Source organism: Poecilia latipinna, unplaced genomic scaffold (genome assembly GCF_001443285.1).
Source record: "Poecilia latipinna isolate Pla-1442-1.1 unplaced genomic scaffold, P_latipinna-1.0 Scaffold8, whole genome shotgun sequence".
Classification (NCBI taxonomy): domain Eukaryota; kingdom Metazoa; phylum Chordata; class Actinopteri; order Cyprinodontiformes; family Poeciliidae; genus Poecilia; species Poecilia latipinna.
This window is the reverse complement of record NW_015112624.1, coordinates 307,685-334,621: the sequence shown is the minus strand read 5'-3', so window position 1 is coordinate 334,621 and position 26,937 is coordinate 307,685. Positions and strand designations below refer to the sequence as shown.

The window sequence follows — 26,937 nt, the reverse complement described above, 5'->3', positions numbered from 1 at the left end:
CACCACCTGATATTCCAAGGTGAAAACTTTACCACTGTAGACTTAAGTAATTGTTTTGTTATTGCAATTCATATTATTAGTAGGACTGCAAGTAACGATTATTCTAGTAATCGATTAATCTATTGATTACTATGAAGATTAATCAGATAAAAAATTGGCACAGTTTTTATTTATGTACATAAACCCTTTTCATACCAGATGATTCAGTTCCTTTTTAAAGAAGAAAATAAACATTTTGGTGCCTAAGATGCAATACCAGGCAGCATTCCTTTAGTGAATTAGAAGCTAAAACTTTAGTTTTAGTTTTTGGCTAAAACATATTTACAGATAAAGGTGTTTTAATCTTCAATTCAGAAGGCATATTGGTTTTATTGTACAGTTTTGGCTTGTTCATTGCTCTGAAAAGGTTTTTCTTTTTACCAAATGGCCTTTATTAAATTTGCACACTCTTGGTAGCGATTAATTGATTACTCAGTCAATTGAAAAACTATTTAAATAATCGACGAATCACAATTTAACCCAATTAATCACGATTGAACGGATTAGCCTTGATTATATTCACCACCGTAATTGCATGTTTTCCTCATATTGTGCAGGTCTAATCTAATTGCCTGTTCCCTAACCTGTACAGACAAATGGCAGCCGCCATCTTTATTAGTCCTTATGGATGTTTCGTTATTAGCCCTGATGCTTGGTCAGTGTCTGAAACTCTTTCAGCATAAAAGTCTGAGGGAAATTCCTTTGTGTAACCTTTGAATAAACCAGCTGAGCCAGGTTACTGACTTCACATCCTTTGGTGTCAAAACAAAACAGACTCCCTGCAGATTTACCCTGTGGCCTGCAGGAACTGCCTGCTAAATACCAAAATGCATTTGTGGTCTTCCTCAAACTTGATGCCAAATTTGTAGATGAAACTAACTTTAAAAAAACAAAAAAAAACAAAGAAAAAACAAACAAGTGTGTTACTTTTATTTTGTTTTCTGCAGGATTCAGTCATGACTTGTGTGCAGAATGCTTGTCTCAGCCTATGTAAGACAGAGACTGATCTAATCCCTGCTGGGCTGCCCGACCCCACCATCAGAGTAAATGTTTAGCATTCCATCCTGGCAGAGGCGTTTCCTGTCAACACGAAAAGGTCACTTTTTAAACAAATAAGGAAAACTAAAAAAAAACACTTTGTAACGTCTTCTTTCCACGGTGCTTTCTCAGCATTGCTCCCTTTTCCTCCTTCCTCGTGTCCTACTGACTCAGCACAAAAAAGGGAGTGTTAATTACACTTCTGATATCCGCAGATTGACTTTGCATAGACATACACGGGGTAAAAAAAAAAAAAAAAAAAGCGCGGGGTATTTGGAGTAGCGATCCAGGCGTTGATGCAAATATACGTTGACTGCAGAGAGTCAACGGAGAGCCGTGCGGAGTTCGTGAATTTCCTGGAGCACTCTGCCGTATTTTTACATCCTAACACAGTTTGCCACAGTCGACTCGAATGCATGGGCGTGACTGTGTTTACTCAAGTCTGTGTGAGTGTGCGTTTTATCATCTCTTTGCTTCAGTAAGGGAGGCGTGAGAATGCCACAGTGACGCCACAGTCGGATTAATCCTTTTGTTCCTCTGCAGTGATTTTATTTTTTGTTCCTACTTTGTTGTCTTGTCTAATGAAAAGCTTTTGTGCGCCTGTGAATTTCTCTTAGGCATCTTCAACCCGGTCCCCCTTGTGTGCTATGACATCGAGGCTTGGCTACAACAAAGGCCCAAGCTCTTCCGCAGACGGTTAACATCTGCCAAGGTAGGCCACCGTGGTGGTGGGATTGTTTGTCGCAACTCAAAGAATCTACAGAGTCTGTGCTACAAAGTCGACGAGCGAAGGAACATGTGGAACGCGTTATCAGATGTCAGAGCCTCTTAAAGGGCCGGGAAACGATATTCTGCGTTTCAGTTTTGGCTCACCTTGTCACTATGGCAACGATGGTAGATGAATTGTATGTAATCATTCATTTCAGTTATCCAATTGCTTCATTATCCTCAAATAAGGGTCAAAGGTCTAAAATGAGTGCGGAAGTTAATAAATGGTAGAGCCGGACGGTTCCCGGCAGCCTGCTGAAAGTTTTCCATGGAGTCCCTCATTCAGCGTGGAAGGCTTGACAGGCCTGAGTTACAAGGAAGGTAAACAGTGACATTGTACCACTGTCCACCCCCCGCCTGGCCCGGGATTCACCTCGGAGACGTGCGATCGTTACTCATGATCGTTGTTACACCAGTAATTCCAGCTTTGTGCTGCGGGTTTTGTTTTTTTGTTTTATTTTGTTGTTTTTTTTTGCTTTTCTAGTCCAACAACAATAAGAATATGTTTGAAAAAACAAACAGAGGGACTTACTTTCTGGAGATGTGTCTGTACACGTATTGGTGCACAAGGAAGTGCAGATCCAACCTTTAGGGTATGTGCAGTCAGGCAAGAAAATAAATAAACAAGTTACATGTAATTGTTATTAAGCTTTGACTGTTTTCTGGTCTTTTTTTTTTTTTTTTTTTTTTTTTTAAAGTTGGAACTTTTTCTTTCCCCCCTTTTGAAAGTTTTGTAACCTTTTTTTAATGAAATGCCTGAGAGAATTTTGCCACACTAGCGTCACTCCTCTATTCATCTTTCACTTGCAAGGAAAGTCATTGTTTAAAAGCCAGAAGGAGTGTCCTCCTGCTCTCATTAATGTAATGGTTTTTTGACTACAGTCGGCAAGACAAGCAGCAGACTCCAGAGTAGCCAACCAGGTCAATGATCCAGTTCATGGAATGTAATAATTGTTGACTTTGTTTTGGAAGAAGAAGAAAAAAAAACTATTGTTTGAATCTTGTTGTAGGGTTTAGTGTGTCTTACTGTGTCATTATCTAAGACAATGCATACATGTACAGCCTGTTTAGAGTTATTAAAGGAGTGTTTGATAATTCACTTTTTTCTGTTTTTTAAATTTAATCTAAAATCTACTGTTTAATCAAATATAAGCTGATCATTTTCCCACTTCATAGATTAGCTCTCCTGGCTATCAAAATATTAAATAAAACATCCTCCACTTTACTGCTGATAAAGATGTGTAAAACAACAGCAAAACTCTTAAAATTAGTGCTTGTCATGAAAACATGATGATTAGCATGTCACCGTTTGCTTTAGATCTGATCAGTGAAATTAGGAGAGGTTATCTTAAAGACCAAGATCTTCAAAACCAGACGATATGAGAACATTGTTTAAATAATTTTCCTAACTTCTATTTAAAAACCTTTCTATATGTCTTCATCAAGCATGTTCCTGAACAGACAATTGTCCAACGAATAAACAGAGCACCTTATAATCGTACTCCTTTATAGTAATTTTACATTCTTTATTGACCCTAAAAATAGCTGTTTTCCAGTCAGTAGCGACATCAACGGCAAATGTTTTAGCAGCTAGCATAGCGTTTACTGGTAGGTAGTAAACTATTTGCAAGTCCGATGCAAGTCATCAGGAAAGCAGTTCTCGGGAAGCATAACAGCATTTGAAGATTGATTATTGTGCGATTTACAGATATTAAGAAGCTCAAAAAGTCATTTTCTTTTTGTGTATGTGTTGTAAAGGATGGCTGCTCAGGTGGAGGTCCAGACCAGTGAGGTTGGGGGAACCGGGGCAGGAGGACGACTCCACCTCAGTCCCCTGACTGACTCCAGCAATAAGAACGCCATGGAGATGCCGTCTGTCACGTCGGAATCCAACAAACCTGCCCCAAACCCTAAGCCTCGGCTCACACCCAAGCCGTTTGCTGTGGAGAAAAATCCCACCATTAAGCCCATACTTGCCCCCAAACCCCAAACCAAACCCCGCCCAGAGCCCACTCGCATTTCTGGGTCCAAACCAGATCTGCCAAACACACCGAAACCAACAGCGAGGCTTGTGTCCACCAACCCCAACCGTCCTGCTGCTACTTCCTTCAGAACACCGAATTCATTGAAAACTGGCCAGACAACCAAGCCTGTGATCCAGCCTTTTAAACCGGTCCCTCCCCTTGATCCCGTGGAGCCCAGTAAATCAAGCCGCCCCATCCCGACCGTGAGGCAAAAACCTGCTGCGTCGAACTTGGCTTATTCCAAGAGTCTTAAAACATATTCGGCAGCTGAGTGGTCTGGGACCACTTCAGTTAAAAATGAGAGCGGTGAGAGTAAGGAAGGATCTATGACCAGAGCCAAATCGATGGAGTTTCTTGCTGCAGCAGGGCAGGACGAAGAAGCAAAAAACAAATCTCCTGAAGCAGCCGTGCAACTGCGAACGCAGCCCAGGAGACCCAGACCCGTTTCAGCTATTTTTCCTGCTGCACCGGCTAAAACTGAGACACCTGTCCCCGCTCCTCGCTGGGTAGCGAGGCGACCCCTTTCAGCCGATCTCACGTCTAAGTTTGAGTCTATCGGTCTGTCTCTGCACCGGAAAAGCCCCAAAGCGGACACTCCACCGGATCAGGACCAAGAACAAGAGAAAACACCTCCAAGCGCAACACCAGACAGTGCTGACGGCGTTGCTGATGAAACTCTCTCCAAGCAAAAAGTGGACGTAGCTGCTGCGAGGGACGGTGAGGACGTTAAGCCGGTGGCGAGCATCAAGTCTCGGATAAGTCTCCTCCTCGATGCATCGTCCTCTCCGAGCGCGACGGCTGATCCGCCCTCTCCGGTGCAGCCGGTTCCGGAGGCGGAATCGTCCATGGGCGTGAAGCAGCTCATCAAGCAGCTGACCGTGGATACCACGCCGAGTCCGATCCCCGCCGCGAAGCCGGTGATGAAGCCCCGCCCATTGCCTCTGGACCTCACCAAAAAGTAAGAGCTCCGCTTATTCTCTTTCATCTGATTGTTTCTGTTCAGTGTTTTTTTTTGTGTGTGTGTGGGTGCATGAGTTCCATTGTCATGCATGCTTTTGTCTCGTATGATGTATGTTCATCAGGTTTTCATCTGAGCGCTCACCAGACCTTGAGGCAGCAGATCGACATGACGTCAGCAAAGAGTCTCAGAGAGGGGTAAGAGAGGGGCCGAGCTTTGCCGCATCGGGGTTCTCGTTTGGTCCGATGTATTTTTAGCAGACAAATGAGAACAGCAGTGAGAGGTGTTTTTACAGCTTAGTTTTAGGAAACGCTTTTAGAGCCTATTGTGTGATGAATGTAAAGGAAAGGAGGAAATGGCAGGATAAAGGGTTTACCATTTGAAATCTGGACTTGCAGTTGAGGTCAGGAGCTTATATGCATTTGTAATGACACAAATGCCATGGTATTTTGATTGCTCTTTACATCAGGGTAAATGATCATACAATATGTGCTACACAAGTTTGAATTTATTGTAGGTTTTTATGACCACACCCTTTGCATTAGCCCATATTCAGAACAATTGGAAAGTCCAAGGAACTCCTTTGAGGTCTGAATAAACCCCACAGCTGATATTGATTTGCACATAGGATCAGGAATAACTTCTAAGATCTGACAGATGAACTTAACTTTCTATGTGCATTTTTTCCTTCATGTGTTCAACAGATTCTCCATAACTTTACTTTAACAATGTTCATATCTGATGACAGGCATTGCAAGAGAAAATGTAGGTCACAAATGGATGAAAAAAAGTGAAACCTTAGACATTTAAATTTAATTCTTCCCTTTAAACGTTAGTGGTGGAAGCTCATTTTAATAAGGCTTGGTTGCAGTTTCAGCGACTCATCCACTGTTCATAAGTTTGCATACGTAAAAGTGGGTTAAACACTTGACCTCCTATGTTGCATCTTGTTCTGTTTGTCGTGTTCATTTCCTGGTTTAATGGTTGTTAAAGCTCCATTGCAGAGTTGTGTTTAAACCGTCTCTTCTTCCTTTCTAAAGACTTTTGCAATACGGATAATCTAACTTGTGTGGATCTTCTCTCGTCTTCCCAGGCCGAGGAATCAACACCCACTCCCAACGACCACAAGATGTTCCTGGATTTCAAGGATTCCCCATCAGAGTCCAGAAAGGGCCTCACGCCTGAAGGGTCGGAAGCAGGACTGCCGTGGCCTCATCCCAAAGAAAGCAGTTCTGGTGCCGAGTTGCACACAGTGCGAGCTTCCTTGTTTGACAACATTGTGGAGAGGCAGAGTGTGTTCATGATGGACCAGGATGAATCACCCAAGGATGGTGGCGTGTTCTTCACGAGAGAAAATGAGGAGGAGGAAGAGGTGGAGGATGATGGATCCCTCGTCACAGCCACCTACAGGGAACCCGCGTCCCCCTCGGATCCGTTCTGGGTCTCACACGCCTTCGACACGGTCCAGGCGGCTGAAGAGAACCGAGCAGTGAGTGAGGGCGTCCCGGCGGCCCAGTGGGAAGACAAGGCCATGACGCTCCGCACCAGGCGCTCGGAACGAGCCAGGCCGGCCGCACAGGTGGCCGACCCACCGCCGCGGTACCTCAGAGTGGGGGCTTTGCACAAGTGGACTACCACCAGTTTCGATCAGGGGGAAGGTTTGCATAAAGGGATCCCGCAGGAATCGGAAAACGAGGGGCAAGTGGGTTCGGAGAAAGACCAGGATGTAGCCGCCCCTAAACGTTTAAAAATGCTGCAGGGAGAAGAGCCGCAGAAACCCAAGGCCACTTACTTTGCTTTAACTGGACAGATGCAAGATCCAGCATCGCCTGGAGGGGTGGGATCAAGCCTTTCTGGTGCCAATCTGCACTTCAATGATCTATCTGTGAGATCAGCTTTGGGGGGCTCACAGGGGCAAATCTATTCAGCCAGGAGGAACCCTTCTCTTGAAGAAGCGTTTGGGCAAATCTCCCCCACTCAAGAGAAGTTTGACGAACTAATGCAGAGGAACACCGTCCCGTCCATGGAGGTCAGCTCCCAGATGGAAGAACAAACCAAAGAGGATGTAATGGAATTAAAAAAGACAAAAGAGCAACAGGAGCAAGAAAGACACCCGGCTAAGATGAATGAGCTCGAGAAGCAAGCACATGTAGACTTTGAAAGAATGAAGGAGTTGGAGAGGCAGCGAGAGTTCGAACGACAAAGGCAAAAAGCGTTTGAAAAGGAGAAGAGAGAACTTGAGGAGCAGCAGCAAAGACAAAAACTCGAGATGGAAAAACAGAAACGGCAAGAACTGGAGAGGGAGCGACAGCGGCAACTCCAGAAAGAAAAACAAGAACAAGAGAGGCAAAAAGAGATGGAGAGGCAGAAAGAAATGGAGATGCAACAGCTAATCGAGTTAGAGAGGCAGAGTTGTAGAGAAAAGGCTCAGGAGGCCGAAAAATCGAGACAGATGGCTTTAGAGCAGGAAATGCTGAAGATAAAAGAGCTTGAGAAAAGAGCTAAACAAAAGGAGAGGGAGATGGAGATGGAAAGGAAGAGAGAGCTGGAAAAACAGAGACAAAGGGAGATGGAAAAGGAGAAGAGACACCAAGACGTGGAGAGACAGCAGTGGGAGAAAGAGAGATTAAGAAAAGAACAGGAGAATGAAAGGAAGAGGAAAGAGGAGTTAGAAAAACTGAAAGAGATGGAGAGACAGCAGCTAGTTGAGCTAGAGAAGCAGAGATCAAGAGAGAGGGCAGAGAAAGAGGCAGAGAGATTAAGGCAGATGGCTGTGGAGCAGGAAAGTCTGAGAATAAGGGAGCTTGAAAAAGAGAAAGAAAGACAGCGTGAGTTGGAGATTAAGATGGAAAAGGAGAGGGAGCTGGAGAAACAGAGGCAGAAACAGCTGGACATGGAGAGAGAGCAGTTGGAGAATGAGAGGCTGAGACGAGAACAGGAGCAGGAAAGGAAGAAGAAGGAGCAATTGGAAAAGCTCAAAGAGATGGAGAAGCAGCAGCTAGTTGAGCTAGAGAAGCAGAGACTGAGAGAAAAGAAAGAGAGAGAGGCCGAAAAATTAAGACAGATGGGTTTGGAGCAGGAAGAGTTGAAGATAAAAGAGCTTGAGAAAGAGAAAGCGAAACAGAGGGAGTTGGAGATCGAGCGTCAGACGGAGATTGAGACGAGAGAGAGGGAGAAACGGAGGCAGAGAGAGGTGGAAAAGGAGAAGCAGAGGCAGCTGGACTTCGAGAGACAGCAGTTCGAGAACGAGAGGCTGAGACGAGAACAGGAGAAGGACCGGCAGAGGAAGGAGCTGGAGATAGAGAAACATAAAGCAAAGGAGAAGATGGAAAAGGCGGAGGCGGAGAAAATGAGGCACATAGCCAAGCAACAAGAATCGGAGAGGCAGCGACTGAAGGAGAAGCAGAAGAAGGAGGAGCAGGAGAGGCTGTGGTTGGAGTCGTCCGCTCTGAAACCTAAAGTTCTGGACCTGGACTCTGTCCTCAGAAGTGATCCGCTGTCTCCAGCGTCTCCCCAGCACAGTGACGCCTCGCCACGGTGGAGGGAGCCATATAAACCTGTGATTCTTGACATCGACTCCTTTACGTCTCACGCTCAAGGCTCACCAAGCAAAGACTCGCTTCCTGCTTCTGGTATTCTGGGACTAGATGCTGATTTCGGGGTTTGGTTGCAGCCCGAAAGAGACGTCAGCTGGAAAGCTCCAGCACAGACTTCAGCAGGTTTCTCGAGTCCAGTGTGGACAACATCCCCTCAGGATCCATGGGAGCTGCGGCCCGTTGAGATGTCGGTGGACAAACCAGTGATGGAACCCAAGAGAGCGTCCAACAAGCTCAGCCCAGAACAACTTCTCCTCAAACAAGAGGAGAGGCATCCCAGCCCACAACGGCACAGGCCCGCTTTCCTGGATGAGCCCCTCTTCTTGTCTCCTCTTTCAGGGAAAGAGCCACAAACGAGGAACTTTCTTCATGATCTTTCCAATAGTAGCCTTGGAGAGCAGATCTGGATCCCAAGAGAGCCCCATCCTCCAAAAGAAAGGAGAGACGCCCACGGCCACAGGAGATCCCAGGGATCCCAGGTGAGAGAGATTAATCTGATCAGGCAGTGGCTACAGATGCAAGGTTTCCCCCAGAAAACTTGCTAAGCCCGGTGGTTGGATGCTACGACAGTCATTCAATCAGCGGCTCGTCGTTGAGTTAAAAAATGTTTAAAGTTGAAAATATCACTTGATAATCGTATGTTGTTGAAAGATTGGAAGATTAACACCTCAACACCAACTATAAAGTCCTAAAAAATGTAAACATTTTAAAACGACTTGAGTAAATAAGCAATGATTGGCCTGGTGGGGGAACAAATAAAGCCTGGTGCCCCGCCAGGCTTATAATACCCTGAGACAGACACTTTGTGAATAATCTTTGGGGTGAAATTCACTCAAATTTAAGTCATTGTCTTAGTTGATCTGTATCGTACATTTGATCTCTAAGGTAGTTCAAAGTGTTTTATGCTCTAAAGACACATTACAGTAACCAAATGTGAAACAGGCAATATTTTGTCAAATGCCACCATCATTCACCGACAATTTGGAAACTTCTTTAAAAGAAGATTAACTAGAACACATTCATCATCATCTGCCTATTTTTTTGCTTTCCTCTTAACTTTGTAGAAATTGGACAACAATTTCCATTTTCTTTAAAAGTAGATTTAGGTGCACCTGTTTGTTAAACTTGATCAAACACAGGAAGAGTAAAGAGTGAGCCAACTTGTTACTGAGAGTAAACTAAAAAAAAATTTTGACCATAACAATCAACCAAAACAAAAGATTTAGTGAGTTGCATACCTTTCTTTCAACAAGGTAAGACAGGTACTTGAAGCGTTTTATCTTTTGGATCTTCACAGCTTTATGAATCCCTTTTTCTACAAAAAAGCAGATGACTGTTCATTTCCTTAAAGTATTGCATATTTGGTTTATTGTTGAACAGGTAAAAAAAAAATAGGGCCAGAACTTTTATCACATTAATTTTGATTAATTAATTACATAGGTTTTTATGTGTCAAAAATTTGAACGCAATTAATCACATTTATTTACATACAAAGGTACAAAGGAACATTTGTATTTGTGCGTTTCTGGTAAACCCGTAAATCTGACACACATGCGATGATGAAGCTGCCTCTCTTGTCCCACTTTGGGTTCATTTTTGCTTGGAAAAAAAACTATCTGATGCGGTTCTGGAAAAGATTATTGTTGTGTTCAAGTTGTGCACACAACTTGAACACAACAAGTTGTGAAACTATTCAGACTATCACTCTGAATAGTTTCAGACTATCACTGAAGAGTGATAGTCTGAAACTATTCAGGCTATCACTGAAGTTGTTATGTTCACAACTTGAACATAACAAGTTGTATACCTTTTTATCACTATTCAGTGATAGTCTGAAACTATTTAGGCTATCACTGAAACTATTCAAGCCTAAAATAGCTTTTCAATGCAAAACGTTCTGCAGCAGCACAGACGTCCTCAATGCTAAAATCAGCCTCTATAGTCCACATTTCTAAAGAAGTTGCGTGAATGATTAGGGGTTCCTGAAGCACTTGAAAGCTGAATAGGTATAACAGCACTTTGCACCAATCTGATGGTTGAATAAAAGATTAAAAACAATAAAGATATTTGTTGTTGAGCTCGTATGTCTATTTGTTCAGTAATATAGCAGCAAAAAGTGGGTTTTGATTGAAAACGTTTAACTCTGTTGCTACTGGACCTTTCTCTAGCACTTTTTTCTTCCACTCAACTTTCCATTAATGTGCTTTTATAGTCGGTGGGCGGTCAGCTTCTTTGGCAATGCCCCTTTGTAGTTGAATCTCTTGGTGGAGAGGACTAGTTACCATTGCTGACTTAGTTACCACCGACATCAGCAGTCCTGCAGGCCGTTAGAGCTGAAATGATTAATTATGATGAATCAATTAATGAACTAATTCAGTAATCAAATAATTAACTGCCATATACAGACCCTGAAAAAAGGCCATTTGCTGAAAGAACAACATATTTACAGCAGTATTGAAGCCAAAACTGTACAAAACAACATATATTTTTTTATTTAAGATATAAAAAAATCAAAAATCACCAGATTAGTCCCTACTGCCAAATTGGTGTTAAGTCGAGCAGAAAGGGAAGAGTTTTGCAAATGCGTATACGACCTTTGCTACTGATGATCAAGTGTTCACTAAAGGAATGCTTTGTTATTGCATTTTAGGCAATAAAATGTTTGTTTTCTTTTTAAAAAAAAAGGAATTAAATTTATTTCCACATTTCAATGTATTTCTAATAGTGTAGTGTCTTTTAAGTGCTTAAGTGAAAAATCTGCAAAATGTGCTTTTTTTTTTTCAATTACTCGTCAGAATAACTGATAAAACAATTGCTAAAATAATTGTTGGCTGCAACCCAATAGATCATAATGTAACATCCATGTTCTTATGTTATTTCCCAAGACTCTTAAATTTGGGTTTTCATTAGCTGTAAGCTATGATCTTCAATATTAGCAGGAATAAATACTTGAAATATGTCACTTTGTGTGTGTAACGATTCAGATTTATTAAATTAAAACACTTTGAATTACACCAATAGACCAGCTTTTTAATAAAACTCTTATCATTTGATATAGAAAATATGACCACATGTTCATTTTAGCTTCTGGGTTTAATTGAGAAGCTGATTTATCTTTATAGCTTCATAACATTCGAGCATCACAGATGATTTCAGGCCTTAACTGCAGTCCTTGTTTGGCCGTCAGGAGCTGAGTCGGATGCGCTCTCGGAGCATGTCGAGGAGATCGGCTCCTTCCAGCAGCGCCACGGAGGGAGGCCTCCTCAGGATGAGGAGTCGCAGCGCCCACCGAGAGCTGGACCATCACAGTTCGGTGAGTTACGCCTGAATTTAAAAACGGACTTATTTGAATGTGAGCACCGTCTCGAAGATCACTATTTTTAGCTCGCCAGATGTGAGCAATGCTTTTTTTGTTTGTTTAGTACAGTGTACCTTTGTGTTGTCTGAACACTAACGACAATAGTCAACGCAGGTTAATTGCTGCTAAATTTTCCCGAACCGATGACTAACGTCGCAGGCATCGCCCGCACCTGTGACCCATTATGCTCTTGGCAAAAGTGGGTCAGGCACATGTAGTGGCCTGTTCCTCCAGACTGAAACAGACAAATGATTATTAGCCGTATTTTATCAGCGCTAATTTAACAGGAAGCTGTCTGCAAACCTCTGAAGAGAAACGGCCAGTCACGATCATATGTCCTAAACACTTTGCTGTGAGCGTGTTCCCCTTCTGGTTCCACCTGTTTGACATCAAACCCTGTAGCTGCTTTTTTTTTTTTCCTCATTTAGGTCTCGCATGAGTAAACAATAGCTGCTCAGTTGGAGCTGTTCTCATTACCTCCACACACGTATCAGTTGATTGAAGTGGTAGCCGGCTGTAGATGGGTGGGTTTAGTTTTGCTGTTTGATATCGACACTGTAATTGTAGGCTCAGAATGAAGGCCTCTAATGTACTGAGTTGCACAATGACACACAGCTGCGATCCAGACCTCTGGTCAAGTCAACAGCACCATCTAGTGGTTGTGGGTGGGATTAGCAGCTGACTGCTGAAGAATGGGATTAAGAGTTTATTGTAATAATGATACAGGAATTTAGTTGGACAAAGTGTGCTGCTTGGATATTGGTAATTGTTAAACACAAAATATATATTTGTTTTTATCTGGTGTATTTTAGCTGCATTAAAGGGATTTCTGTAGATGCTCCTGTCAGTCAGACCAAAATCTGAATTTTCTCTTGAACTGCTGCAGTTGGTGTTTGGCAGGTTAAATACTGAAAATAGATATGATCAGAGATTATTTTTAAAAACTAAAGAATTAGATCAGATTAAAATATAGATAGGGGCAAAGAGCAAATACTTTGATGTGTTTAATAACTTTATTTCCTTTGTGTTTTGGTGGTTTTAAAACTACTGTTTCTACTGAAGAACCTGCAATTTTACTCTTTTGTTTTCTTTTTTTTTTTAATCAATACCCGACGTCAGTATTTATCACAGAGTACTACAAAGTACTGTAAGTAGTAATAATACAAGAATAAACTCATATTACCTGAGTGGTATTATTCAGGTAAGTCGTAATATAGTAGAATGAAGTTGTATTTTTGTTAAAAACACCTTTACAAAAAACAATAAATGAATGAATGTTGATCGTCTTGTGAAGTTATGCTTAAGTGTTGGTTTTACAAATGGGACATATTTAATCTGTTAACACATCAGCATCAAATTATTATCAGGACTTTGAAATAGTTGCGCATACTACTGAGTTTATTTTGAAGAAAACTAAACAAACTGCTTACATCAGAACTTGATAACAATATCCAAGCTTTGCTCTTACTAAAGCACAACTGTTTTCTAATCATTTTACAACTTTTTTCCGTCTTTATTCCGAAAATATTATACCTCGATTGTCATATTATGACTTTATTCTCGTAGTCAATAAAACAAACAAAGAAAAAAAATCTGGCCTTTTTTTTATTTAAAGACAAGCTCTTATTGACTTTTTCCAAACCCCACATTTAGCATATTTATTACCTCCTACTATATATTATTAATCTTATTTGTACTAGCAGTACTAGTAATATTATCACCCATGAGGTCGGATGATTTTTTTTTTTTAAATAATGTAGTCAGATGGGTTGCACGGTGACATCAGCTCTTTAAGTGTGGGTGCCTGAAGCTGGGAGTGCGGCAGAGCAGAGATGGACTCCGTGCTGAGAGTCCTCCTGTACGTGTGGTCTTGCTGTCTGAGTCCAGGCTCCCTCTGGGTAAGTCACTGATTGCTTCTCTTCTCTAAGGGGCTTCACTGAACACTTTTACACACTGGAAACTACCCTAAATGTGCGTCGGCCGCTTCATATTGCTGGTGTCGTTGTTGGCTTGGGTTTGTGGCTGAGATTGTGCTGAGTGTTGAGGTCAGGAGACTGAAAGCAGTGAGAGCAGCTGTGAGTCACCATCAAGAGGATGATGTCATCAGGAGGACGAGAAACACTGAAATTGAAAGTTGGCTGTGTGGATGTTACACCCAAAGAAGTTTAATATTTAAGCTAGAAATCTTGAAACAATGTTTTTTGTTTTGTTTTTGTTTTTATTATTCTGTAAAGGTTTATGCTGCTTATGATAATTGCTGGATTACCATGCAGTCTTGAAAGCTATAGAAGTATTTTGTTGTTGTTTTGATTTTACTGCTCTGGATATGTGTGGAAAAAGAAAAAGAAAATTTAAATTGAAAATATTAGATTTTTCAGACTTTTGTCCTTATTCTATTATCACAAAGAAACATACCAGAAGTATGGCCTTACAAAAAATGAAAGTTATATTTAGATATTGAAACTTTTTTGTCCAACATGTTGATCAGAAATAAATGCACACTCATTTGGCAATGAACATTATTTTACTACATTTTTGGGCTTTGCAAAAATAGTTAGAGTTGACATTTTAAATTGTCTTTAACATGTTAACGATGGTTTGCACAGATAGCAGTGCTAACTAGAGGATGCTGTCTTTGTGTGTATATCCTAGAGCAGTGGTTCTTAACCTTTTTTGAGGTACCGAACCCACCAGTTTTATATGCACATTCACTGAACCCTTCTGTAATGATAAATATGATCCCCCCCCTCCGACCCCCAAATTCAAGACATTCAAGATCACCAAGTCTTCTTAAAATGTAGAGTCTCTGAGAACAGTTGAGCTGACTGTCCTGGAACGACCCAAGGTATTTAAAATTTGCGACAGTTTCAACAGGTTGGCCATCGAGAGAAACTGGAACCACTTTAAGGTCTTGTTTAGATCATTTAATTAGCTCTACATTCTTAAGAGAATGAAAAATTAATAATAGATAAAGACTTTGCGGTATTCTGATTTAGTAATGTAATTATATTAGTTGTGTTACCACCCCCACGCCACTAGAGGCAGTAGCAACCCTGAAAAGATGCGACTAAGGAGCAGATTTAGAAGTACACCGAAAACTACAGAATTTGGTAAAAACGGTGAGCTTTGCTGAAGTAATTAAAGACACAAGTTCAAATCCATCCTGAGAGTGGAACTCCTTCAATCAGTGCTCCTCCGCAGCTCTGATTGGCTAAGCAATGTAACGTGATCCTCTGCAGCAAGTGATGGCAAAGCGGGGCGTCATCACGACTTTACACAAGTGTCTTTACCTCCGCGGCAGAGGCTCCGCTGAACCCCTGGGGTTCGATCGAACCCAGGTTAAGAACCACTGTCCTAGAGAATATCTCTGATTTCCAGGCTCCAAAGGATGTAGCAGAAGAGTTTTGCTACGATGCATTCAGCCTTCCTGTTACCTGATTTGTCTTGATTTCTCTCACCCTGAAGAAACCGCAAACATGTTATAAGATAGTATTTCCTTTTCCATTTTTCCATTTTCAAATGTTTGTATTACTATTATTTTGACTTTATATTTATTGGTAGTGTTTTGCTTCAAAGTTGTGATAATAAAAAAATTCTGGTTATAAAAGCAGCTATGCAGCTTTTAGAGCTGTTAGTTTATGTTTTTGTAAACTGAGAACCATTACAGGTCACTTTCTTGAAGGAAAGCACTTCAGAGAAATCTGGTTTCCTGCAGAGGGCATATGTCGAGCTTTTAGAAGCTCTGCTGCTCCCGTTTGTTCAGAGGTTAACTCTGTTAGGTGGACTCGCCCTCTCTGGTTTTATGCACCGCAGCAGCAGCAGCCAGCTGCTCATTGGCAGATGCTCCTTGTCAGGAGGGTTTGTTCGAATGTTTGCATGAGTTTTGACTCCGACTCGCGAGTTAAACAAACATTACTTGCCCTTGGCGATCTTGCCTTTTGTCTATGTTGTGCTGTCAAACTGGTTGAGCAAAAAGACAAAGAAAAAAATCAAATCTCCTTTTCATTCTTCACTTTTCAATCTCTTGCCTTCATTTGTGTAAATCTTCATATTTTCTTTTAGTGATCAGGTTTTACCACCATTCTTTTTTCCTTTTTATTAATCAACTTTTTCCGCTGCTTTCTAATGTTGCCATAATGAAGTCACACGTAGATCATTACCTCCGTTTCATCCTGTGTCTGGCTGTTTCCCTTCATTTGACTGCTGCTGAACCCAAGCGGAGTGGCTGAGCACCGCAGAACATATATCACCTCCTCCTCCCCCTCCTGCTCTGAATCAAGGACCTCCCATTCTCTCCCTCTCTCGCTCTCTGAATCCGATCCACACTCCCTCTCTCCACCCAGTTTCTCCTTGACGGTGAGTCCTGCAACAATCGGCACAGTGAGCAGGAAACATTGATGCGTTTTTCCTCTCACCTGCCTGTACCTGCCTGCAGAGTAAGTCAGGAGGGGAGCTAGAAGAAGAAGCCGTTCTTTTTTTTTTTTCTCGATCGGACTTCAACTCCGTTTGCACTCTTTCCTGCTTTACCCGCAGTGGATGCCCTCTGGTTTTCCCCCTGTGGAATACGAATGACTACAGCAGCTTTTCCTTTCGCCACCAGCTGTCTTGCTCAGTTTCTCTACGCAGCTTACATTAGCACTTTGAGGATGTAGCCTTGCCAATTGTACAGATTTTTCAACTTTGACTTTTTGGGGAGGATAAATAGATCAGTATCATCTCTGGGTAATCATTCGGTCAGTCAAAATTAAGAGCAGTCGCAGCTGCAGGATCATCACAGTTGTTACAGAGAGTTCAGTCAAAGAAAAGGAATCTATCTAACAATGCCTCGGTAGTTTACTTTGCGCGTTGAAGCCATGTCTTAGAAACCTGTTGGGAGACATTGAAGCAGTTGTTCCAGGGCGATCCCACAGAGCAGTGCCCTTCATAACCACTTCAAAGTTCTGGCCCTGACTAACCTTTAAATGCTCATCTGGGTGCTGTGCCAAGCACATCATACCGAGCGTTGAAATAGACGTTAGAGAACTCTGCAAATTCACTCGGGGCAGACGGCGTGGAGCCTGCACAGCGATGAGTTGAAACTGGAGTCCTGATGGCTCCGGTGGGACTAGACTGTGAAGAGACCTCGTAGAAGTCAAACAGGGGAGTGTCTCAATCCTACAACGGTCGCGGACCGACTCGCTCTATCTCCGCTGCATCCCCACTCGCCAGACGACCCCTCTTGTCGTTCCGTTACCTTCCCCACTACTGCAGTGTCAACCCTGCAACATGCGTCAGTGAGCCCCGAGGACACCATCCGTTGGACTGCCGTCTCCTCAGCGCGCCTCAGACTCTGATGACTCACAGCTCCTGCGGCAGCAGCAAGAGGCACGGTTCAGCTCACGGGTTCGGCTCGGACGCCGCGGGCCGTGATGGAGTATCTCGGGGACAAGCTGTCGGTGGCTCACTCTCAGGTGTCGGGATGGATGGGGAACGTGCGGCGCTCCTTTCACGGAGCGCTCGGCTTCCTCTCCGGCTCAGCGGAGAGGGAAGGCAGAGGGGAGGACTTAGCCGGGGGGTTCAAGAGGACCAACTCCCTGCGCTCCCTGGCCTCGCGTAGCAGGGAGTCCATCCGCAGGTTCTCGCTGCGCAGCCAGCAGCGTCTGTCCCTGCGCAGACGCACAGCGCCCAACACCCCAATCGCCGTAAGACCCCCACGCACACACACACTGAGCTAGAACACAGAGAAGTTAACTTTTGGTTCCCGCTTACAGTAAATGTTATGGAGGGCGTCAATGTGGCTCACAGCTATTTAAATTAACGACATTTTGTCAATGTGACAGCAGTTGCACCTTCCCAGGCTTTTTTATCTTTCACTGAGCATGCCAAGAACTTTTACATCTGCTGTGATCTGCTCCACCCTTCTATTTGTCATCACATATTTCCTTTGCATCTGCTGCTTTCACTGCCTCTGGCTCTAACGAAACTTCATCTCTTTTTTACTACTTGGATTGTTGTCATACTGACAGACAGGGATGCACCGATTGCAGGTCTCCAGTCACTTGCTGATCATTGATTTTTAAAAAACCAACCTGCCGATTCCGATTTTGGCCAATACCAATGTTTTTGTCCTAAATGTTGCTAAATATAGCAAGAAAGTCACTGAGTTGGCAACAGTGGTGTGACTGTTGTTAACTGCGAATGTGCAGACATGACCCAGTGGGCTGGTCTATCAATCAAACCTCTCGGCCGATCACCGATCTCTCAAAATTAAGGAAATCAGGGCTGATTTATCTGCTGGTTTATTTATTGGTGCACCTCTACATACAAATGGACTGATCAGAGCTTTGTGGCCGATTTCAGATCTCTGATTTTTGTAAAGCTTTGAACTGCCGATACCAAATGTAGTCAGTGGTGGTTTTTGTTTAAAATTGGAACTATAGTCATTCTGCCCGTAGGGGTTAAAGGTTTTAACGCCATATTTTAGCATCTTATGTAAGCATTTAGCATAATTAAGCTAAGATTTCTAAAAGAATGCTTTTGCCAGATTGAAAGCAATTTTGATGATATTAACACCTTCCTGTTATTTGTGGAAGCGTCAAGTTAGTTTGCTCCTTCGCCACTGAAACGTCCCAATGGCAGCCACAAATTGACGTCCAATGGCAGGAAACCGCTTTTTATAACAAATAAGCTGGTTCCACAACAAGAAATGGACAATAAGTCCAGCTCTCTCATTTTAAATAGTCTTTTACAGCTTCTGTGTCTTTAGACTTCATTTTCAAATACTTTGCTGATAGATTACATCGAGTCCTCCTTCCTTAGTAACAGTTTCCTCACAGAACAGTGGTAGTGTTTATATATGGGATGTTTATTGATTGTTTTAAATTTTTTTTTTTTTTTTTTTTTTTTTATAACCAAATGGTCACCTGTTAGAGCTGGTCAAGCTAAAATAACATCCAATTTTGTTCATCAAACGATTTCCAGGTGCGTCTACTTAAAGTTCCCAGAAATATAAAATGTTGTATTTCGGGCTTTCCTTCCCTTGGTTTAATTTCAACTGTTCCCTTTGACTGGTCTGCTCGGTGGTATATTTAAGTGAAACTACTGCTCTGTATAAGCTGGCACCTATTTGTTCAACTGGTGCACAACCCAGTATGACTCACAGTTCCTAAAGATAAGTGGTGTTTCCATGGCTTAGTGTGGCTCTCAGTTATGTCTGCCGTGTCTTAGTTGGTTTTAGTCATGAACAGCTGTTATTGTTATCTCTGGCCAAAACAGAGCTCCCCATCAGCAAGTGGATAATTTGACAGGGCCAGAGATTCAAGCAAAGAAAAAATAATTGCTTACTGTTTGGAATGGATCCAATTGTAAGACTTTGAAGTCTTTTTCTTGTGTTTTATTCTGACATTTTGTTTGGTATTAATTCAAAGAAAGGCCCTTTGGGTTGTCATAGTTACACTAACATACCCCCAGGATTTTGGTATATGATTGATGTGACTTCTGTCTTGTTAGCACATTATAAAATATCAAGTATTTATGTCAGCCAAGCACTTTGACATGAGATAACCAGATTGGCATGTTGTGCTGTAGGATTCATGTCCGTACAAGTGGTAACTGGTGGAAAACTCTAATTAAAGTCATGGAGCAGAGGAAATGTAGCTGTAGCTGGGTATGAAGAGTACAAACAGTGTTTAACCTCAAAGTGCAACTGGAAATTTGCAACAACTAATTATAGTTGGATTTAAAGGCTGTGACTGCATGTAAGGGAATGATGTGCTGTTCAGGCTAATCCTGACTATGTCACTTGTTAAATTTGGGAGCAGCATCAGGACTTTCAGGATTGTCTGAAAGTAAGTCCTGATCCGCAGTCCTTAAAGTCTTTAAATTAATGTATCGAAAGTTATGGTCTTAAAATGTCTCAATTTCTTTTCTTTTTTTTTTTTAAGTAAGTTAGTCTTAACTATATTAATCACAGGACTTAAACTTTGTCTTGGCAGGATTATGTAAATATTCTGTTGTTTTTTCTCACAGGGCTTTACTACCAAACTAAAGGTTAAAAGTCACCCTCAGACATCTTAATTGTGTTCTGTAACTTTAACATATGCTAACGTACCTTTGCTAGCTAGCTGGCTTTTTTTATGTCTTTCTGTGTCATGGGTAAGTGCAAATTTTTTTCCAGTTGGTTGGATGACATTTGTACATTTCTTTGGCGTTATAGGTCTTAAATTTGAGTTGGTGAAATCTGCAGAAACCCTGATGTGATGTATAATAGTTAGTAAGGGTACATAGATACGTTGGCCGCAGTACCCTTCATTTTGGGAATTAGGTAATTGGTGAATATTTAAATGAGAAACCAATCTAATTGACTGATATTATCGATAGTCGCTCCACTTTTGCCAAGTTTGTGACTCGCTATATTTAGCAACTTTTAAGACCAAAACATTGGTTCCTGCACAGGTCAGGCAATTGGTGCACACCAACTAACTAAAGTTTATGAGGTACCTCATCTGTTAGCATAGCTATCTCACTATCGGGTCTTGCAGTTGTATTTGTATTTCTTGAACTTGCTCACATTTAGTCACATTAATTCACTGACCTTAAAGTAGCACATAATTGAGAAGTGGAAGAAAAATAATACCTTGTTTCTCAAATATTTCACAACTAATCTGTGTGGCTTCCATTTATATACATCCTCCCTTTACTTTGATACACATCAATAAAACCTGGTGCTTTAAACCTGTTAAATTATCTGAGAACAGAAAGAGTTTGGTACATCTGCAAACCACGGCAGACATGATTGTCTGTCTAAGCTGACAAGGCGAGCATGCTTTACTTTTAAAAATATTGTAAAAATAAAAAATTTAAAGGCCTTTTCTTTGTCTTTCACTACACAAACATTCTCTACTTCCTGCAGGTCTACCACATAAAGTCCCAATAAAATATAAAGTTTGGCAATGTGACAAATTTTAAGAAAAAAAAAAAAAAAAAAGCAGTTCAAGGGCTTCAAGTCCTTCTCGCAGGGCGCTCTGCCTGCGCCTGTTCTGTCCCATCATAATCAATAACATCAGCTGCTGACTTCAGAACCTCCAAGTGACGAATATCTGATCTCAAACAACAGCTTTATTGGCAAAAACATGACGAACAAATCTCAGCCTGAAGCTAATCCTGTAGCTTGGGTCACCTAAAAACAAAAAGCTTAAGCCCAGTCAGGTTTTCACATTCTTGCCCTCTGTTCTTCCTAGATACTTTTCTCAACCCTCAGTCTTTGCCTGCACTCACCACTAGTGCTGTTCTTTCCTTTTTAACACAGTTCAGTGTCTTAATGTAACCTCTCCCGTCATGCAGCTAGAATGTCCATTTGTTGACGTGAGAGATTAGCTTTAGGGAGCGGTTGCTTAAATATGTGGATATTGATTACCTCACTGAGCATGTTTTCCAGATTTAGAGGAAGAGGGAATGGGGTGGTGGCTCACTACAAATACAGCGATGTAGCTAAACGGCCTTTCACTACCTCTAATAGGCTTGCAGTATATGAGGGTCTGATGATCTATAATCTGGAGAAACTCGCTTGTGGCTCATTTAGAGTAGCTTTGGCTGCTTCACGGAAGCATAAACACCTCAGCAGATGTTTACAGTTTGCGTTACAAGCTCAGATTAAAAGACAGCACTCTTATCTAAAGCTAACACCGCTAACAGGTGCACACACATTCCTCGACAGTGTCATAAACTTGGCCTGGCGCTTGTATCGTCGGTGCCGTTTTCGTGTTGACACACGCATCTCCCTGCCGCTCTCCGCTCTCAGATTGAACATCACCGGTCGGGCGCTCGGCGGCAGCGCCCTTCCTTTTCAGATCAGCAGCTGCTTGTTTTCTCACTTTCTCATCGGCTGCCCTTGCAGTCATTGGATTATCAAACAGAAGTTTCCAAGACCTTGTTCCTGCACTTTCCTCTGGAGATTGTCAGTCGGACCTTGCCCGGTGATCGGCCCTTTCTCTCCTCCGTCCTTCCATTCATCCGCTCTTTGTCGAGCCATTTTCCTCGACACACCCTTCCTGTTCAGGGGAAGCTGAACATTGCTAATGTTATTAAGGAAAAGCCTTCCTACTGACAGCTGTAAGTCATTGCTGTTGGACATGTCGGTTCATCGGCCTCCCAGCATGTTTGCGGATTGTTAAATGCAATAAAAATCTTGCTTTTGGGGGAGTTTGGCTAAGCTGTGGGCACGTAGATTAACACTGACTGCACAGAAACGGCGTCTAGTTAAAGTTCATCAGTAAGGCTATTGTAAGCCCCTTTTGACAATGACTGACAAAAAGTGAAAGATTACAAATAAGCTGCTGTATAATGGAGCTTCTCTCCAACATGTTCCTGCAGAGGCAGAGCCCCAATGCTAAGCTGATCAGGTGTGGGTGTGCTGGGAGTGTTCAGGTTGAGTAGCACAAACACACAGCAGTGGAATTTTTCTATCACTACATTTTTATGAGCTCTCGTTTAAAGTTTATTTTCCACCACTGATGGCAGACTAAAATCCTCGAAAATATGTTCTAAAAACAAGCCAGTTGCACCCAGAAGCGCAGCTCTGCCAGTTTCAGAGGTGTAAATGTGAAGCATCGAGTGCAAAGAAGTATTTCTGGCCTTCATGGTGTAAAGTGATTTCACTTTGTCAGGTGTGCGTACGCCGGTGTAAATCTGTGAAGAGGAGTTCCTAAAACGATTGCTAACACCCCTGGTTTAAAAAGAAAAAAAGTGTAAAAATTTTTTTAAAATTTTTTGTTTTATTCTAGTTTCATAATGTCTAAAAAAAAATTTTGGGACGCATTTTCTCAGAGGGGGAGGAGTCGGTTGTTTATCGCCACTCTGTTTTGCAGTTTTATCGTTTCCTGCCAGGAAAGGTTTCACTCATTTAATAACATCCTGCGCCACTGCTCTTTTTCTCACTATCTCTGAGCTGCTCATGCACCCTAAATTAACATTTCTCACAGTTAAGCTTTGCCTCACACATTCCTTGTGCTTTTTTACCGTCTCCCTCACTCTTGTTTTGCAGTTTTCCTGTGTCTGTTTGCACGCTGGCAGAGAAAACAGGGCATGTATTCATGCGGCTCTCAGAAGGAGCTGTCTGATCTGCAATCGGCGGCCATTTGCCCCTCCTGGTCAAGGAGGCCGTGTGCGGCTGCAGATCCAGGTGTATCACCTTTCTCTGCCCAACCCTCTGGCTGCATCTGAGAGCAGAGGGATTAGCTATTGTTTCTTGCTTTCCTCTGTCTTTACGTGGGCTGGGGTTATTGGTTCATGTACGGGCGTGGCTCCGTGAGCTCTGTTTTGGGTTTGAGACAGTATGTCCTCTGTACCAGCTTCATTAAAAGAGGCATGGTTCAGTAGGCAGCAAACACTCACCCTCCCATCTGTCTTTTTGTCCCCTCTCTGGCCTGTCTCCATTAACTCGCCCCTCTGGCTGTCGCTATCTGCGTTTCCTCCGCAAACTCTGCGTTAGCAACATCAACTTTATCCTGGCCACCGCAAGAGCGCCACCTTTAAACACCTAAACACTTCGTTATTCAGAACTATTGTTGCTTCCTTTTTTGATAGACAAACAGAAGTTTGACCGTGGTTTAGCACCAAAAATGTAAATGCCACACAAGAGTTAGATTATTAACTGTGAAACAGGAATTTCGAGTTGTGTTTCTACAGATGGTCGTACGTATTGGTTCAGGTTTGTCTCGCGCACCACACCGTAAAAGATTGTTCATAATGAGTCAAATAAAAGAGCATTTCTGTACCCCGTCCAAGGGCATGTAGCGAGGTAAGCTAAGGTTTTAAAAAGTTAAGGTTTCAAAGTCTTGAATGTTTTCCTACTGTTCTTATGGTTTCAAGCCTTTTTACTGAAATTGTAAATAAAGTGCTGGGTAGGGGCGTCCTGGTACAACTTTTTCACTTCCGATACCGATACTGTGGCTTTGAGTATCAGCAGATGCCGACACTGACCCGATGCAGTATCAGCAGGAATCATACATACTTTTATGACCTACTTGTAGTATGTTATGTTAGAAAAGGCTTGATGGTATTACACAAACTGAGAGCAATATAAGCTCTGCTGGATAGAAATGCTGGAGCAGAGATTGGAGATTTTAGATGTAGGCCGAAGCTCATTTTATGGCTCATATCGAATCCATTTCCAGTACTAACATCGGATCGTATATCGGGTAATGCAGTGTTGCCCCTCCCCACTTATTATTGCTCATTAGGAACCTAAAAGAAAACTTGTTAGAATTTTATTGGCTTGCAGCACAGACAAACTTGGCTAAACATAGGGGGCAGTGTAGCACAAAGCTGAAACCTGTCAGCCAATCACAGTCCCTCAAAACAACCACAACTTCCTGGCAGGAAATAAACATGGTGCTGGCAGGTCCATTTGTGTGAACAGATGCACAGGTTGAACCACTTTTAAATAGCATATCATAATATAAAGTAAAACACAAGACACCTAGAACTCGTGTCACAGCGAGTATGCAGCCATTTTGGCGCATTACTGTCATGCAGAGACTCCAAACCTCCGTCTTCCCATGCACACATGCAAACACCGACACAGTGTTTTCTCAGATCTCCACTTCAGTTGGAGTTTTTACAATAGTTTAGTGTTTAGTTTAGTTTTCATGTTGATGAAAGACCAAAACACATAAAAATGTCTTAGTTTTCTCAGGTATCCATGTATGGACTAGACTTAACGTGGCAGCAGTGGGATGACTGAATGTCTTATTGATTTTAAAACTATTACTTTTTAAAAATCCTGGTATATTTTTGTACTGATAACGAGGCTGTTCCTTTAAGTAACCAAATAATATCAGTTTGTCATACTTGTGTAATATTCTGGAAATAAGCGGTGCAAAACAACTGCTGTATTTAGTGGGTCAGTTAGTCTCTACCATGAGACAATAAAACGGAGCTATTTTCAGTCAAGGTTGTCGTGTTGTGAGAATCTCAGGCCAGGCCTTATGTAGTCTTTCAAATCCAGCAACCATGTGCCTTAAAAAAGACTCTAATTGTTTATTAGGAAGGGCTGATGACAGCTACGTCAGTCGCTGCCGGGCGCATTTAAAGAGACGCGGCAGCAGCTAAAATGGACTGTCACAGTTAGTTTCACTGAGCTGCAAACCGGATCTTTGTCCGCTGTAAGTATAACTTTTTCCCACCGCAGAGCAAAGCTACATTAGCCAACAACAGCACCCGTGCCACCAGCAGTAACCAAGACAACCAATCCGTTAAGATTATTCTTGGTTCTGCTCCCGAGTCACAGCAACACGCCATGATGTGCGTTTCTGGAAGTCCACTTCCTCGGATCAGAACATCCGGCTCTAGCTCTCATTCATCTCATTCTTCTGTCTCTCGGCTCCAGGTGCAGCAGAAGCAGAGCAGTGAAGTGGACTCAGGAACTCCGGTTCGCGACACAGACAGTCAGTATGGGACCTGGGAAACAGGACTGCGCACCGACGACAGGTAACACACCCTGTTTGGATTCAGCAATACGAGTCATGGAGTAATTACTAAGCCTGTCACCATAAGCAATTAATCAATTAATCACATGATGAATTAAAATGAGCTCTGTTGTTTCCATTCTGATGAATTGATACTTTTTTTGAGGATTTTTTTTTTTTTTAACAGAGGTTTCTTCATCCATTTTATTTGTGGTTTTTGTTGTAAGTAGTTTTTATTCTGTTTTGTTTTGGCTATTTTAAATATCTTCCATTTCCAGTGTTATGGATTCTTTGCTAAATTAAAAGTTTATTTGTCTTTCAGAGGGCAAACTTGAATTATTATGACATTATCAATACTTGAAAACGGTCTCAAAACAATAATCTTGTTTATTGCAATAACTTCATGGACGATTTATTATCAAACTGTTATCCTGAGAGGAGTAGCAATTGCTTTTAAACCCTTTAAGGACAGAAGTAGAAGAGAAGTGAAAGATCGGAGGATAAAACAGTTTTGTTAATATTTTTAAGCAAAGATAAAATTATTATGGACTGTTATGTTATTATGTGACATTTTCAAATCCAGCATGTTCCATGATAGACAGAAGTTGAAAGCTCAAAGTAGTAATAAAATGTTATAGGCTACCTATTTTATACTTTTGCAGACTAACTGAACCACAAAAATGTCTCAATATGTTGTAAAAAATATTGTTATTCTGTAGATACTGTAGATTTTGGAGCATCAACTAAAATATGTCTGATTTTGCCTGGTTTTGGATGTAAATTCAGGCTCCTCCTTTTATACTCCATACTGATGCCCTTGTTTGTTTTAATGAATAAATTGGTTTATTTGGGATAATGTGTATGCTGGGTAATTTTCCCTGTTTTTCTTTGTTTTAGATAGATAGAGCTTAAACACATCTGTATTTCTTTATATTTCCTACTTAATGTAATGAACCGCCTCCAATCAATTCTATTGTTGTGTCCAGCTTTAGAAAACTTCCAGCCGTTTCTGTGAATGATGTTTGTTCTGTACTGCATAATTTAGAGCAGCCTAGTTATGCCATTAATAAAACTTACACACAGAATGTTAAATTGTAACAAAAAGCCCAAACCTCAACTCAGACACTTTTGAATCAAAATACAAAATGATTGAAGTGATGTGATGCAACCTCTTAAAACATGAAAATCTGCTTCATGTTTTTGTTTTTCAGCCCAGTTCTCTTTAGACCTTTTGCCTTTTAATCTGCTTGCATGCTTATTAGCGCTCTTGTAATTATTTTCTGTCATGACAACAGGAAGGATAACAGTTTAAGGTGATAGTTTTCATCTGTTTAACTATTAACCCTCAGTGAAAATGTGTCTGCAACGTGTTTGGATCTGTAGCTGTTCAGTAGATGAGAAATAAAACCAGTTTCTGTTGGTAAACATCAGGATAATTAGTAATTACCTCATGTGTGGTAGAAGCCTGCCACCATGTGGATCAGTGCTGTCGTGTTCAGGGGAACAATTTATGTAAGTTAATACACTTCAGTGACAGAAAATAAAACATTACTTTTATTAACCCTCATATTCAGCAGTGTTATATTTCTGTTATAAATCTCTGACCTCATCAGAACCCAGCAGAGTTACTTGATCAGCACTTCTAAGACAGAACCGTTATTCACATTTTGCACATTGCAACCATAAACTTTAATGTATTTAGTTGTGATTT

General features: G+C 41.7%; 1 protein-coding gene across 2 annotated transcripts in view; it reads left to right on the top strand.

Moving 5' to 3' along the window:
* LOC106944553 (trichohyalin) overlaps positions 1-26,937 on the top strand; it is a 37,095-nt gene that overhangs the window by 2,394 nt on the left and 7,764 nt on the right. The window contains exons 2-7 of one of the 2 annotated variants that reach the window (XM_015027603.1): positions 1,695-1,789; positions 3,605-4,827; positions 4,952-5,024; positions 5,921-8,902; positions 11,611-11,736; positions 25,148-25,248. In XM_015027603.1, the coding sequence (XP_014883089.1) occupies positions 3,605-4,827; positions 4,952-5,024; positions 5,921-8,902; positions 11,611-11,736; positions 25,148-25,248 (4,505 nt within the window). In that variant the 5' untranslated portion in view covers positions 1,695-1,789. Of the gene's footprint in view, positions 1-1,694; positions 1,790-3,604; positions 4,828-4,951; positions 5,025-5,920; positions 8,903-11,610; positions 11,737-25,147; positions 25,249-26,937 lie in introns of those variants that run through there. The other variant, XM_015027612.1, reaches the window with a different exon arrangement.